The sequence below is a fragment of the Acipenser ruthenus genome, chromosome 49 (assembly GCF_902713425.1).
Source record: "Acipenser ruthenus chromosome 49, fAciRut3.2 maternal haplotype, whole genome shotgun sequence".
Lineage (NCBI taxonomy): Eukaryota > Metazoa > Chordata > Actinopteri > Acipenseriformes > Acipenseridae > Acipenser > Acipenser ruthenus.
In genome coordinates, this window is record NC_081237.1 from 1,632,714 (window position 1) to 1,649,695 (window position 16,982).

Genomic DNA, 16,982 nt, shown 5'->3' on the forward strand with positions numbered 1-16,982 from the left:
GTGGTGTGCAGGGGGATTCGTACAGACAGGGGAGCACGGGGTCCCCGAGGGTCTCCCCTGGTAAAGGCATTGGAGTGTGGTGTGCAGGGGGATTCGTACAGACAGGGGAGTGCAGGAGTCCCCAAGGGTCTCCCCTGGTAAAGGCATTGGAGTGTGGTGTGCAGGGGGAATCGTACAGACAGGGGAGCACAGGGGTCCCCGAGGGTCTCCCCTGGTAAAGGCATTGGAGTGTGGTGTGCAGGGGGATTCGTATAGACAGGGGAGCACAGGGTCCCCGAGGGTCTCCCCTGGTAAAGGCATGGACGTGTGGTGTGCAGGGGGAATCGTACAGACAGGGGAGCACAGGGGTCCCCGAGGGTCTCCCCTGGTAAAGGCATTGGAGTGTGGTGTGCAGGGGGATTCGTACAGACAGGGGAGCACAGGGGTCCCCGAGGGTCTCCCCTGGTAAAGGCATTGGAGTGTGGTGTGCAGGGGGAATCGTACAGACAGGGGAGCACAGGGGTCCCCGAGGGTCTCCCCTGGTAAAGGCATGGACGTGTGGTGTGCAGGGGGAGTTATGCAGTCAGGGGAGTGCAGGAGTCCCCGAGGGTCTCCCCTGGTAAAGGCATTGGAGTGTGGTGTGCAGGGGGAATCGTACAGACGGGAGTGCAGGAGTCCCAGAGGGTCTCCCCTGGTAAAGGCATTGGAGTGTGGTGTGCAGGGGGAATCGTACAGACAGGGGAGCACGGGGTCCCCGAGGGTCTCCCCTGGTAAAGGCATTGGAGTGTGGTGTGCAGGGGGAATCGTACAGACAGGGGAGCACGGGGTCCCCGAGGGTCTCCCCTGGTAAAGGCATTGGAGTGTGGTGTGCAGGGGGAATCGTACAGACAGGGGAGCACAGGGGTCCCCGAGGGTCTCCCCTGGTAAAGGCATTGGAGTGTGGTGTGCAGGGGGAATCGTACAGACAGGGGAGCACGGGGGTCCCCGAGGGTCTCCCCTGGTAAAGGCATGGACGTGTGGTGTGCAGGGGGAGTCATACAGTCCTGGGAGTGCAGGTTCGTAGCTGTGTGAGGTTGCCAGGCTTCACAGGGGATTCCAGAGGGAGTGATGGCTCTGGTGCTCCTGCAGGTTCGGGATGCAGGGCCAGTTTCTCCTCCTCACGCTACAGCTCCTGGCCAAGGTCCTGTGAGCTCAGAGCAGACCCCTGCAGGGCTGGCCTTTGTCCTCCAGAGGCCAGTAACTCGCTGACATCCACTGTGGAGCTCCGTGGTGTAAAGAGGCGATTGGCTTGGGGATCGGAGGACACTAACAGACCTCCAGTCCTCCTGAGCTGTGTGGGGAAGGATGAAGTGGGGGATCTAAATTGGGGAGAAAATCAGGGGTGAAATGTTTGGGTACTCTAAATGAAAAATGAATTATTAGTAATAATAATAATAATAATAATAATAATAATAATAATAATAATAATAATAATAATAATAATAATAAAATGGTCTCAGTAGCAAGGCTTGTGGCTACGAGATTAAACTTTTTAAAAAAAAAAGTCTCAATGATCAAAAACAGAAGGAATTGGAAACAAAACACTGTGTGGGTAAGAGAATAATACATTTGTAATGCTTCCTTCCCAGGTGCGAGTCTTTATCAACCAGATCATGCATCCAGCAGTGGAGGAAGACATGGGTAACCCCAACCTGCAGGCCATTCGCATCGCCTCCATGAACCCCATCCTCGACCCTTGGGTGTACATCCTGCTGCGCAGAGCCGTCTTCCACAGGGTCATGGGGCTGGCCAAGCGGGCCTTCCATCGGCGGGGCAACTCAGTGGTGCCGGGGTCCCGCCAAGCCGTCCTCTACCTGGCATCAGACAAGGGCATAGTGACCATGCTGCAGGCACAGGGGCCAGACTGCCCTGGAGAGGAATCACCAGCATTGAGCCAGGAGAACCAGTGCTTCGGGTTGAGAGACAGCGAGGAAACAGCAGAGAGACGGAGACAAACCGCTTGACACCTCTCTCATTGAAACAGTGGCCGGGCAGCAGAGAAACCAGCTGGAAAACGGATATAAACTGAGACCCTGATCAACACAACCTCTGACTACCTAATGTCAGTGACGCAGTCCCATGCTAATCAGGGACTGTGAGAGCAGAGAGTTTTGGGAAGGCACCCTTTTCTCAGGATCTTCCAGTGTTGAAGCCACCTTGTTCTGAACAAGTCCACGCTGGAAAGAAGGTTGAAGGGATCCCCTTCAGTCTGGATGGGATGCTGTGTTTATTGAGGACAAAACTGCGGTGCCCTGTGCAGTTTAAATCAGTTTCTTATCTTTAATCACATTTTTAGACTTTATTTTCTTTAGTAATGTTTTAGTTTTGGTATCAGTCTTTGACACAAAGGTAAGACAGAGGAAACTTCTTCACCCAGATTTGAGATCAATCAGCTACTGGGAACTGGACAAGCTCAGATGGGCCTCCTCTTGTTAAAAAATTGTATTATGTTCATGAAAAACAGATTTGCAATCCTAAGTTTTGTCCTTGATTTTAAAAGCTACTAGACTGACAGACTTGAAGCCCAAACGATGAAGCAGGATGAACACATTTTTTTTATTTTTAAACCAATTTTGTATCAGGTGCCGGCACCCAAGGTGCTGAATACGTGGAGACATTACAGCTGTCTAACTGCTGAATATGTGGAGACATTACAGCTGTCTAACTGCTGTATACATGGAGACATTACAGCTGTCTAACTGCTGTATACGTGGAGACATTACAGCTGTCTAACTGCTGTATACATAGAGACATTACAGCTGTCTAACTGCTGAATACATGGAGACATTACAGCTGTCTAACTGCTGTATACATGGAGACATTACAGCTGTCTAACTGCTGTATACGTGGAGACATTACAGCTGTCTAACTGCTGTATACGTGGAGACATTACAGCTGTCTAACTGCTGTATACATAGAGACATTACAGCTGTCTAACTGCTGTATACATAGAGACATTACAGCTGTCTAAGTGCTGAATACATAGAGACATTACAGCTGTCTAAGTGCTGAATACATGGAGAGATTACAGCTGTCTAACTGCTGAATACATAGAGACATTACAGCTGTCTAACTGCTGAATACATAGAGACATTACAGCTGTCTGACTGCTGTATACATAGAGACATTACAGCTGTCTAAGTGCTGAATACATGGAGACATTACAGCTGTCTAAGTGCTGAATACATGGAGACATTACAGCTGTCTAACTGCTGAATGCATCATGAATTGGAAATGCAGGTCATTACATGAAATACAGATACAGTATTAATTTATTATTGTGTGTAGCAACTTGGCTTCCTTGAAATGCTTTGACTGCAGTGCTAATAAGTTCTGTTCAATATGTATACTGTCAGTAAATTGGTTACTCACACAATTACTGAGAACCAATCAATACCAAACTGACAGTGTGGTTTAATATAGAACCCGTCGTGATCAAACTAACAAACTCAGATTTTATCATTGTGATTGAGATCCCTCATTGTGATTGATTGAAATCCCTCATTGTGGTTCATTGTGATTGATTGAAATCCCTCATTGTGGTTCATTGTGATTGATTGAAATCCCTCATTGTGGTTCATTCTGATTGATTGAAATCCCTCATTGTGATTGATTGAAGTCCCTCATTGTGGTTCATTGAGATTGATTGAAATCCCTCATTGTGATTGATTGAAATCCCTCATTGTGGTTCATTGAGATTGATTGAAATCCCGCATTGTGGTTCATTGTGATTGATTGAAATCCCTCATTGTGGTTCATTGAGATTGATTGAAATCCCTCATTGTGATTGATTGAAATCCCTCATTGTGGTTCATTGAGATTGATTGAAATCCCTCATTGTGATTGATTGAAATCCCTCATTGTGGTTCATTGTGATTGATTGAAATCCCTCATTGTGGTTCATTGTGATTGATTGAAATCCCTCATTGTGGTTCATTGAGATTGATTGAAATCCCTCATTGTGATTGATTGAAGTCCCTCATTGTGGTTCATTGAGATTGATTGAAATCCCTCATTGTGGTTCATTGAGATTGATTGAAATCCCTCATTGTGGTTCATTGTGATTGATTGAAATCCCTCATTGTGGTTCATTGAGATTGATTGAAATCCCTCATTGTGGTTCATTGAGATTGATTGAAATCCCTCATTGTGGTTCATTGAGATTGATTGAAATCCCTCATTGTGATTGATTGAAATCCCTCATTGTGGTTCATTGTGATTGATTGAAATCCCTCATTGTGGTTCATTGTGATTGATTGAAATCCCTCATTGTGGTTCATTGAGATTGATTGAAATCCCTCATTGTGATTGATTGAAATCCCTCATTGTGGTTCATTGAGATTGATTGAAATCCCTCATTGTGATTGATTGAAATCCCTCATTGTGGTTCATTGTGATTGATTGAAATCCCTCATTGTGGTTCATTGTGATTGATTGAAATCCCTCATTGTGGTTCATTGAGATTGATTGAAATCCCTCATTGTGATTGATTGAAGTCCCTCATTGTGGTTCATTGAGATTGATTGAAATCCCTCATTGTGGTTCATTGAGATTGATTGAAATCCCTCATTGTGGTTCATTGTGATTGATTGAAATCCCTCATTGTGGTTCATTGAGATTGATTGAAATCCCTCATTGTGGTTCATTGAGATTGATTGAAATCCCTCATTGTGGTTCATTGAGATTGATTGAAATCCCTCATTGTGATTGATTGAAATCCCTCATTGTGGTTCATTGTGATTGATTGAAATCCCTCATTGTGGTTCATTGAGATTGATTGAAATCCCTCATTGTGGTTCATTGAGATTGATTGAAATCCCTCATTGTGATTGATTGAAATCCCTCATTGTGGTTCATTGAGATTGATTGAAATCCCTCATTGTGGTTCATTGTGATTGATTGAAATCCCTCATTGTGGTTCATTGAGATTGATTGAAATCCCTCATTGTGATTGATTGAAGTCCCTCATTGTGGTTCATTGAGATTGATTGAAATCCCTCATTGTGATTGATTGAAATCCCTCATTGTGGTTCATTGTGATTGATTGAAATCCCTCATTGTGGTTCATTGAGATTGATTGAAATCCCTCATTGTGATTGATTGAAATCCCTCATTGTGGTTCATTGAGATTGATTGAAATCCCTCATTGTGGTTCATTGAGATTGATTGAAATCCCTCATTGTGGTTCATTGAGATTGATTGAAATCCCTCATTGTGATTGATTGAAATCCTCATTGTGGTTCATTGTGATTGATTGAAATCCCTCATTGTGGTTCATTGAGATTGATTGAAATCCCTCATTGTGATTGATTGAAATCCCTCATTGTGGTTCATTGAGATTGATTGAAATCCCTCATTGTGGTTCATTGAGATTGATTGAAATCCCTCTTTGTGATTGATTGAAGTCCCTCATTGTGGTTCATTGAGATTGATTGAAATCCCTCATTGTGGTTCATTGAGATTGATTGAAATCCCTCATTGTGGTTCATTGTGATTGATTGAAATCCCTCATTGTGGTTCATTGTGATTGATTGAAATCCCTCATTGTGGATCATTGAGATTGATTGAAATCCCTCATTGTGATTGATTGAAGTCCCGCATTGTGGTTCATTGAGATTGATTGAAATCCCTCATTGTGGTTAATTGAGATTGATTGAAATCCCTCATTGTGGTTCATTCTGATTGATTGAAATCCCTCATTGTGGTTCATTGTGATTGATTGAAATCCCTCATTGTGGTTCATTGTGATTGATTGAAATCCCGCATTGTGGTTCATTGAGATTGATTGAAATCCCTCATTGTGGTTCATTGAGATTGATTGAAATCCCTCATTGTGGTTCATTGAGATTGATTGAAATCCCTCATTGTGGTTCATTGAGATTGATTGAAATCCCTCATTGTGGTTCATTGAGATTGATTGAAATCCCTCATTGTGGTTCATTCTGATTGATTGAAATCCCTCATTGTGGTTCATTGAGATTGATTGAAATCCCTCATTGTGGTTCATTCTGATTGATTGAAATCCCTCACTGTGATTGATTGAAATCCCTCATTGTGGTTCATTGAGATTGATTGAAATCCCTCATTGTGGTTCATTGAGATTGATTGAAATCCCTCATTGTGGTTCACCGTGATTGATTGAGATCCCTCACTGTGGTACAGTGCTATTGATTGGTAATTGATTGTAAAACTGAGGGAGACGCAGCTGCTCTTGTGATATTAAATCATTGATTAAGAGGCCTGCTTGCGTGTTTCATTTAATACCTAATAAATGCAGGTATCTGCACACCCTAGATATCAGTGTTCTAACAAGGGAGTTTAATGAACAGACAGTACATGAGTGGACTCTGTATGGCTTCAAAGACAGGGTTACGGTCCTTCATAAATCACCCTGTATAAACACAAATGAGGGCAGAAACCTGGGTTAAAAAAAACAACAATTGTGGACACATTTTTGCATTTATATCTGTTATTCTTTATTTCATGTTGAAATTTGAAATAAAATAAATGGTATTAAATACACAATCAGAGAATGTGCATTACCGCACACGTTTTATTCCATCTGATGCCACTACATACCATAAATAAATCTAAACATCGTTTCAGTAAAAATGCCATTTACTAGAACATAAAAACAGCTTTGAAAATGTAAACCTACTATAAAAAATACCCACAAACCAAAAACTTTCTATTTATCAATGCACAAGGATCGATACATTGAAGACATGGAAAGGCTTGGGATTTGGGGGAAATCAACGCTTTAATAATTTTTCAACATGTACAGATCCACAGTAAAACATTATTTTAATACAATTCCTACATTGCAGCCTACCAGAGCCAGGATGCCCTGTTCAGAGGTCAGAACAGTCAATGATCTCTTCTTCTGTCAGTCTTGCGTGCCCTTGAGCCATGTCCATCAAACCATTATTCAGGTTCATTCTCAACAGAAAATTGTTTAGCTTGTTAAAAAAGTCAGTCAGATTATCACAAAAAAGTTCCATCTTGGAGTTCCATTTGAACTCTTGTGGTTTTTGATTTTAGAGAACCTCTCGAAGTTATTTATTAGTAGTTTACTGCAGCCTATCAATTACCCTGCCATAATTTCAACACTCAAATTGGAAGCTTTGAAAAACATGTATTTTTTTTTTTTAAATAATAATTTTTGGTAGTGTACAGTTTACTGTTATTCTTTTGACTTTAATTAAAATAGCATTTTGCTAATTTGTCCTGCATACATTTTTTTAATGCGAGCACCAACTCTAAACAACTTCACCAGGTTTAGCATTATGCGATAAACATCAAAAGATGATATTGTTTAAAGATGGCACTCGTATAGAAAAAGGGTGCAAAGTAGAAAAAAAAGATCTGAAAAGATAATTGCAGGATTTGATACACATCAAAACAATCAGATTGCGACAACAGACAAGTTCATTTCTGCAAATATAGCCCCAATGGTAGTTCCATTAAAGGGGAATTGACTTTCATAGTACACGTTTCATTTTTGACCGGCACTTCTTGGTGAAATTCCAAGTCCTCTGACTTTTTTACCGATATTTTGGGAGATGTTAAATACGTCATCATTAATGATAATAGTCGCTGGAATATTCTTAATTGTGCAATGCCCCACCTAGAACACTGAATACATACATCATTTTTATTTACAAGTTTAAAATACATTTTTATACACTCCCCCAGTTATATACAACATTATTTCACCAGCAATACTCTTTTTCTTGTTTATCACAACATTCTCTATGTTTATACCTTGTAAGAGGTTGGCTCAGTGTTGAATGTTGCACCGACACACACACTATGAAATGACAAAGGGTTCTGTAATTTTCCTTCATTAACCTTTCTGTGCACTTTTCTGTGATTGAGGAAGAACAACTACTGGCTAAAAGATTTTCTCAGCATTGGAAACATTATCACTGGTCCACCTTTTCAGGTTTTAATTGAACTCCCCTCCCGCTAGGATACCCAAATCTTTCAAATAAAACACTATGTATTAAAAGCTGCTGCCGCTTCCTGATTACAATTCCCTTCCTGTGTAGGTACATTTTCCTCCAATCGGCTGGTTGCCATCCATGTGACCTACAGCATGTGAGTGGACTGCTTCCAGGAAAAAGCAGTTTAGTTAAAAAAAACAACAACATTTAAAACAAAATACAAATACCTTCTAAAGTCTGAAATAAGAAACAAGGAAATCTACAAATAGTGCAGTCCCTTCTTCAGCCCTCAGGCAGCAAGTACTTTATGAAAGGTGAAAGCTGCAGTCAGTCTGTCTTAATAAACCTGTGATTTAAGGGGGCAATGGTTCTTTGGCTATTGACTCCTAGTGTTTTGTGGGCAATAGCACAGACTATCTTAAATACCATATTAGCCAATAGGGTTGCAAGTCTAAATCTAATGGTTAAGAATTAATTTAGCACTCTTTAATTGAATAAACTCAGACTCTGTTAAAATCCTTCACACACAAATCTCAAGACCTGTCCATTCTGCAGAGCCATTTCACTTACACAGTGACAGACACTATTCAGGATATGCACCCTTAATAAAAGTGATACCCTAAATGTATTCTTGCAGATGCAACAGACAGGTTACACCAAGCAGGTCACATATCAAAAGAACAACTTGGTACAGCTCTGAACTACAACCACTATTTGAATGATGTATTCTTCTTGTTTAGATCCACTTGTATCATTGTGTGCTTCTGTTGTCACATCCTGGAGACTTTTCAAACTGTTTAAAGCACCCCTGTCGTCTCACGAGTACAGCTGGTACGCCACAGTGTAACCATTAACCTGTCCCCCTGCAACACACCTAGTAAGAAATACAACACAGAACAAATGTGCCAACTCCATTGGGGCAGGCGTTGCAGGGGGGACTGGTTTATGGTTACACTGGTGTACCAGCTGTATTGAGGCAACGGGTGTCCCAGGATGTGATGGCTGAAACAAACTATACATCAGATCACATTAATTATGATAACTGATATTTCAGAACGGTACATTTATTTTACAGCAATGACTCCATTATATTAGATATCTAATGATCTTTCCAGTCACACCAGCAGGTTGCAGTAATTGCAGAGAGCACAGCTGCATACATCTCATCTGTTTGAACTTCCATTAGTTACATTAGTCTAACATGGGCAGTTCTGAAAGAAACACATGTTATAGCAAACATGTACTGTCATGTTAAATCAGGATATCTGGTACTACTTTAAATAACAGCCTCAGTGTCTCTGCATTATTCTCTGGATGTCTGTTACACTTGCACTTCCTAGGTCACCTCAGGAACCCTGTTACCAGCTGAAAGGGAGAGTCAATAGGGAAGCAGCCGGCTGAAAGAGAGAGTCAATAGGGAAGCAGCCGACTGAAAGGGAGAGTCAATAGGGAAGCAGCTGGCTGAAAGGGAGAGTCAACAGGGAAGCAGCTGGCTGAAAGGGAGAGTCAATAGGGAAGCAGCTGGCTGAAAGGGAGAGTCAATAGGGAAGCAGCTGGCTGAAAGGGAGAGTCAATAGGGAAGCAGCTGGCTGAAAGGGAGAGTCAATAGGGAAGCAGCTGGCTGAAAGGGAGAGTCAATAGGGAAGCAGCTGGCTGAAAGGGAGAGTCAATAGGGAAGCAGCTGGCTGAAAGGGAGAGTCAACAGGGAAGCAGCTGGCTGAAAGGGAGAGTCAACAGGGAAGCAGCCGGCTGAAAGGGAGAGTCAACAGGGAAGCAGCTGGCTGAAAGGGAGAGTCAATAGGGAAGCAGCTGGCTGAAAGGGAGAGTCAACAGGAAGCAGCTGGCTGAAAGGGAGAGTCAACAGGAAGCAGCTGGCTGAAAGGGAGAGTCAACAGGAAGCAGCTGGCTGAAAGGGAGAGTCAACAGGAAGCAGCTGGTTGCTTAATGACAACCAAGAAGCCGTTGAAGGAGGGGGAACAATCTAACCCTACAAGCGACCGATGGCTTGCAAACAGATTTCAAAACAAAGTGTGCTACCAGATATTTGTACTAGAAGATGTTTTTCTTTCAAAATTGGACATTTGAGACCTATACAATGAATGAAAAAGCACAACAGATAAGATTTAACTTGCACCTCCACATTCACACAAGCCCCATATTGCTGTAGATTACCACTTTATTCTATCAAGTTAACTTCCTGTGTGTTGCAAGCAGTGGGGCCCCATAGGTTATGTGTAGGCTCAGGTGGGGTCTTATTAACCGTAACACACTGGCTCGCATTTGAGTACCAATCACTGTTGCACTTAATTCCTTCATGCAGCCATAATGTGTGCGTTTATCAGACAAGAAAATATTGACTTACTGGAATTATTTTGCTAGCACAACGTACTTTAAACCTGTTTTGTAAAACATTTACTATAATTGTTTAATGAGTCAAAATAAAATAAAACCTCTTTCCATAAATAAATCACATGTAGAAAGGTTAATGTTGGGATTACTGCACCTAAAAAAACAATCTCACCTTGTTTAGGGTTACTTTTAATCAAGTTTGAAATTTGAAAATAAGGATTCTGGGAAACGTTTGTCAACTTGACAAGCCTGACTGAAGAGACCAGCATTACTACTGGGTGCCAGTTTTCCTTCCTAACCTCGCGGAAGCACAAACGCCAACACATTAGCAGCACAAACAGGACTGAACCCAGGCTTGCACGAGTCCCCCTGCACTCCAACAGGCTGTGCTTTTATCAGGAGAGCCACTAAAAACTTAGACTCTGTGATTGAGTGTTTTTAAAGTTACTGATGGACATTTCTTATTGATGAGACTGTACAGTGCAACAGTGCAATCCTGACCAGCACTGACCTTTACAAATCAGCAGAACACCATACATCTGTTCAATTTTGTCCAGAAAGTGTTAAAAAATATAAATACTTTTTGATAAGATTATGCAATTATTAAAAGATTCTGAGTACCCCTGATTTTCTCTCCAATTTTCACAATGCCCAATGATGTTCCCTCACCACAGCAATTCCCACAGCTCAGGAGAAGTGAAGGTCAGTGGGCATCCCCAAGCCAATCACCTCTTTACACCCAGGAGCTCCACAGCGATGTGGGCGAGCTACCGGCCCCTGGAGGAGCAGCCCTGCAGGTGTCCGCTTGAGCTCACCAGTACCCAGCCAGCAGGGGCCACTGCAAGGAGTCTGATTGTAACCCAGCACCAGAGCCAATACTCCTTGAGGAATCCCCAGTGAAGACAGGCAGCGTGGCACAGCCAGAGCCTGCACTCCCTGGACTGCCTTCCCCAGGGAAGACTCTCCCAGGGCTCCCGATATGGCAATACTAGCTTTACAACCCATCTCCAAAACATATGCAACCTAAACAATGACCTGAAACAGCAAGTGCCGTTAGTCTTGCTGTATAACAGAAACAGAATTGCACTTCTCATGTGGGCACTAGAAGGACGTCACAGTTAAAGATGTTTATATAGATTTATACAGCATGCAAAACACAAAACAAAGGGCTGAACTAAAAGAATAATTCACAATGTAAATACTGCCGAAGGAAAGCAGGGCAAAGCTGACAGCGACCCAGGCAGCGGGTTTAACAACTGGAAAAATACACTGAAGGAGCAGCTGTTGTTCTTTATGGTTGGTAGTGTAAGCTACTGTACATGCAAAATAAAAGGACAGTTGCTTGATTTGGGGAAGGGGGGGGGGGCGGATTAACTATTATTTACTAACACAGAGGGCACAATGAAAAACTACAATCCGATTCCTTTCTTGCTTCCAACAGCGAGTCAAAATGATTCATTTTTACCCATGTTACCCTAAATCACGGTACCCCAGAATAGATCAATCACCCCTATTCTAGGAATCTATATTTACATCATTTTATTGTTGTATTAAAACATATTGTGGTTTGCGAAACATTTAAAATCATATTTTTCATATTTTTGTTTTTTTGATTGTGGGAAAATCCCTCAAACTAAAGCCACAGCAAGATCTCACGTGTGTGTTAAAATAATTTTGAATACGTTTGTATGGGATTATCTATTCAGGGATACTATGGTATAACCAAATTAGGGGAAACGGGCAACACATTTTGTACACCCTAGTTTTCATGTAGCATGCTCAATAAAATCAGCACGTATTTGAAAATCTACACTAGTGGGCTCAGCACCCTAGCGGGTTAAATGGTCCACAATGCCTCAGTGTGCAAACTCTCCCATACAGACACTGCCATCCAATCTCTCTCTCCCCTTAGCTGCGCCTGCGACAGCGCTGGTAGTAAAGTTCAAACCCATGCTGCTCCCCAGGTTCTACACATCATACTGGTTTGAGCTCTTTCCCAGAGCGTGGGTCTGCCGGCTGTACTGGAAGTGATCCGTCAGCACGTTGCTTCCTCTGTACTGGTAGTCCGAGTTGACTGGGAAGGGCATGATCCCATTGGCATGGCTTTTTTCCAGCGCAGCACTTCCATGATCAAAGGAAAGGAGATCTTCTTTTGAAACTGGCAGCAGTTTCTTGTTTGCCTCCTGGTTTGCATCGTATTTAGCCTGTTTAAAAATGACAAAGATGTGAAACATTCAGCTTTGCCACATACACTGAAGTGTGCACCACAAGGTGTTCATGAAATAGCTTTACTTGGATGCTTAAAACACATGGTGCTAAAAAAATTATTCTGGTAAATCTTACCTTAACTTCATAGGTCATTCCTTTAGGAAACACACACATTATGGTAAAGGTGAATTTGAATTTGTAATGGTAATTTACAGTATTTTGTAGTTGAACCATTAAAAATCAAATACACGTTTAACAATGTGAGTCGCTTTCATATAGGAAAATAGGAGATATCTGAAGTGATGGTAATGCGTTTTAGAAACGATGTCCTGGAATTATTGTTAGCTATACTTTCTCATATATGATTTATAATATTTAAAAATGCAGACTTTATTGCATAATTCGCAAGCACAAATACAAAGCACAAACTGTGTGGAAAACAATGACAATGCCACAGTAAGACAACAGCGACATTTTGATTTTAATTGCATCTCATTTTTGTATCTATAAATATGGACCTTTTTAAAAGTGCTAAAGTACATCCAATAATAACCCAGATACTACCGTACCTGTATACATTCCATGGTCGCCTAAGCAACCACAGCACAGCGAATGGCTTTTGTACTTGTTGGCACATTGAGTTTAGAGAAGTGTGCAAGACAAGGCTGGAAACTTAAATAAATCATTCTTCTCACATCCCTTCTGAAATGCTGCTGTTCAAACAAATGTCAGAGGCTGCACTGCAGAGTTAGCAGTACAGAGAGCAGTAGGCTCTATATGATATTTGTGGAGCACGAAAAAAAAATGTCAGGAGGAAGCACAGCAAAGTCCTCTTGGCTCACAGAATAAAAATTAAACGTTTTCTGATAAGGAGCTGAGAGTCCTTATGGCTGAGGCTCTCCTCTACAAGAGCCAAGTGTCACCGTATCAGGAAGTGTACCACAGCAGCCATCCTGAAGCCAATGACAGGTCTCTGCAGGTGTGTGCTTTTATACAGCTCTTAGTTACTCACTTCTACAGTGGTTTGCACCTTGTAGAAGACGTGTAAAGTTTTTTGGAGGGTCAGTAATTGCAAGGCAAAATCCTTACATCACATTATAATGTTTGCACCCACTTAGTATCCAGATCCCACCCAGTTCCATGCTCTTTTCTTCATTTGAATGCATTTCAGTATAATTTGAATGGATTAATGATGGCAAAGTGCAAATTTGATAGCAGTGCAGAATGCCAGGTGAACACCTTTCTTTACATACGCCGCATTTTTAGAGACCAAAAAAAAAAAATCTAACTTCCAGCTGCTAAACACGATTTAAGGCAGCATTCTGGGGTTCTGCATCCTTACATCACCCCCTGGTGTTTACAATAATACATAACATTTTTTTACTGCCCTTAATCAGGAGAGGCTAGTGTTTCACTCACGTAATTGTAGATTAGTAAGCATTTTGATTTGAACCCGAGGATATCAGGCGATACCTCCGGTTAGCTTCATGCAGTTTAACTGAAGCATTACCTTGTTATAAAGGAAGACCCCCAGTATTGCGGTCATCATGCCCAGCACATTGGTGGAGGAGACGGGGTTCCTCAGCAGCAGCAGGGACACGCTGATCACCATGATGCGCTTCGTAGCGTTCGCCACGGAGTAGCTCAGAGGACTGATGAGGTTCAGAATGCTGAAGGCAATCATGTTCTGAGCAAAGTTACAGAACCCACTGACCAGGAGCAGGACCAGCGTGCTCGACCAAATGGACATGAAACTCTGAAACGAGAAGGAGGGTTAGGGTGTGGCAATAATGCCTTGCTAGCAAATTCATACGGCACTATATAGGGCTCATTGGGCAGTTTTGAAACAGACACCTGGTCTAGGTTAGAGGCACTTCCTAGTTTGCTTGCCTTGCCTGCTTTACTTCCTTGATCACTCCAGCAGTGTCTTCTGGGTCAAGTTACTGGCTGAACGCATGTCAGTCAATAGGAGAAGCAGCTGATTGGTTATTTACAGGAAAGAAGATAGTAGGGGTCTATTTCAGCCTACAGGTGACCCAGGAAGTGCAAGACAGTCTAAAAGCATGGCTTGCAAACAGAGATTTCATTGCTTAAGTGTAGACACTGTGGTGAGGTATGGAACGGGTTACCTAGTCATGTCGTTGAATGTGTAGACACAGTGGTGAGGTATGGAATGGGTTACCTAGTCATGTTGTTGAATGTAGACACAGTGGTGAGGTATGGAACGGGTTGCCTAGTCATGTTGTTGAATGTAGACACAGTGGTGAGGTATGGAATGGGTTACCTAGTCATGTTGTTGAATGTAGACACAGTGGTGAGGTATGGAATGGGTTACCTAGTCATGTTGTTGATGGTGTAGACACAGTGGTGAGGTATGGAATGGGTTACCTAGTCATGTTGTTGATGGTGTAGACACAGTGGTGAGGTATGGAATGGGTTACCTAGTCATGTTGTTGATGGTGTAGACACAGTGGTGAGGTATGGAATGGGTTACCTAGTCATGTCGTTGAATGTAGACACAGTGGTGAGGTATGGAACGGGTTGCCTAGTCATGTTGTTGAATGTAGACACAGTGGTGAGGTATGGAACGGGTTACCTAGTCATGTCGTTGAATGTAGACACAGTGGTGAGGTATGGAACGGGTTGCCTAGTCATGTTGTTGATGGTGTAGACACAGTGGTGAGGTATGGAATGGGTTACCTAGTCATGTTGTTTAATGTAGACACAGTGGTGAGGTATGGAATGGGTTACCTAGTCATGTTGTTGAATGTAGACACAGTGGTGAGGTATGGAATGGGTTACCTAGTCATGTTGTTGAATGTAGACACAGTGGTGAGGTATGGAACGGGTTACCTAGTCATGTTGTTGAATGTAGACACAGTGGTGAGGTATGGAATGGGTTACCTAGTCATGTTGTTGAATGTAGACACAGTGGTGAGGTATGGAATGGGTTACCTAGTCATGTTGTTTAATGTAGACACAGTGGTGAGGTATGGAATGGGTTACCTAGTCATGTTGTTGATGGTGTAGACACAGTGGTGAGGTATGGAATGGGTTACCTAGTCATGTTGTTTAATGTAGACACAGTGGTGAGGTATGGAATGGGTTACCTAGTCATGTTGTTGATGGTGTAGACACAGTGGTGAGGTATGGAATGGGTTACCTAGTCATGTTGTTGAATGTAGACACAGTGGTGAGGTATGGAATGGGTTACCTAGTCATGTCGTTGAATGTAGACACAGTGGTGTATTGAATGGGTTACCTAGTCATGTCGTTGAATGTAGACACAGTGGTGTATTGAATGGGTTACCTAGTCATGTTGTTGAATGTAGACACAGTGGTGAGGTATGGAATGGGTTACCTAGTCATGTCGTTGAATGTAGACACAGTGGTGTATGGAATGGGTTACCTAGTCATGTTGTTGATGGTGTAGACACAGTGGTGAGGTATGGAACGGGTTACCTAGTCATGTCGTTGAATGTAGACACAGTGGTGAGGTATGGAATGGGTTACCCGAAAATGTTTATTTCCATAGGATTTTCATATTCTTTACATGGGAATAAACCTGAATTTGGCATCCATATCAGATCAAATATCAATGTCACGATCAAAAACACATTCAGCATGAAGGGTTTATATAACCCTGCAGATATGAAGTCACTCTCTTAAGTGGCTTCTGATATGAAGCTTTGACACTAGAATACGGCTGAGTAGCGAGTATGAAGGCACCACCTCAAAGCATTCTGTCTTTATCATGCAGAAACCACCCCAATGTGGCAGCCACCTCTGTTTAGTCTACTAGTAATAAACATTTATAACATTCAGAAACGATAAAACTAACACTAGGCAGCAGACAAGTCTGTATCATTTTATCCCTGGCGTATTTTTGTATCATGATGCCATCTCATGCTGAGTGAACTGGCATTGCAGGGTCATTCCGTGACAAACCACCTGACAGGTAACACCCCCTGCGGGAACGTTTCAAAATCTTCCCTTCCTGTAACTTTGTTTGTGAAGGAGACTTGGACCTTTCCATGACATTTAGTTCAGATTTCTATTACTGGGGTTTTCCCCAAAGGTCAAAAACTTTAAGGTGGAACTTTAAATGTGTTTTTAATATCACTTTTGGATTCTTCATGTAATTTCCACTAAAAAGACACCTAAAACAAGTGTCAAGCTTAAATAGTTTAATAAAAGATTGATTAAAAGGTCAGGGGGTCCAAAATCAACCCAATTTTGACACCTGTCTAACTTCTGACCCCTTGACCTGATCAGGCTGAAAACGTGGCCCTGACTTTGTCACTTCAAATAATTATTTTTAGCGGTTTGTAAACACTCCAGATAAACACAACACAGACACTTCAGCATATTAGCCACCTCTCTCTGACACCGACCTTGAAAAATTACTGATAAATCATAATTCTTTTTTTGTTACTCCTGTTCTGCTGAAACAGCATCTTT

At 42.1% G+C, this 16,982-nt stretch overlaps 2 protein-coding genes across 3 annotated transcripts in view; one reads left to right on the forward strand and one right to left on the reverse strand.

Annotated features, from left to right (window-relative positions):
- Positions 1-16,982, forward strand: part of LOC117966313 (prostaglandin E2 receptor EP4 subtype-like) — a 43,984-nt gene that overhangs the window by 17,182 nt on the left and 9,820 nt on the right. The window contains exon 2 of one of the 2 annotated variants that reach the window (XM_034912187.2): positions 1,608-7,165. The exons of the other annotated variant lie outside the window; for it this stretch is intronic. Within the exon in view, the coding sequence (XP_034768078.2) occupies positions 1,608-1,982 (375 nt within the window). The 3' untranslated portion in view covers positions 1,983-7,165. Of the gene's footprint in view, positions 1-1,607; positions 7,166-16,982 lie in introns of those variants that run through there. 2 annotated transcript variants of the gene reach the window in all.
- Positions 6,760-16,982, reverse strand: part of LOC117401464 (solute carrier family 35 member E1) — a 29,039-nt gene continuing 18,816 nt past the window's right edge. Inside the window, exons 5-6 of the mRNA XM_059015259.1 lie at positions 14,032-14,277; positions 6,760-12,517 (exon numbers count right to left, since the gene is read on the reverse strand). Of these exons, the coding sequence (XP_058871242.1) occupies positions 12,281-12,517; positions 14,032-14,277 (483 nt within the window). The 3' untranslated portion in view covers positions 6,760-12,280. The remainder of the gene's footprint in view (positions 12,518-14,031; positions 14,278-16,982) is intronic.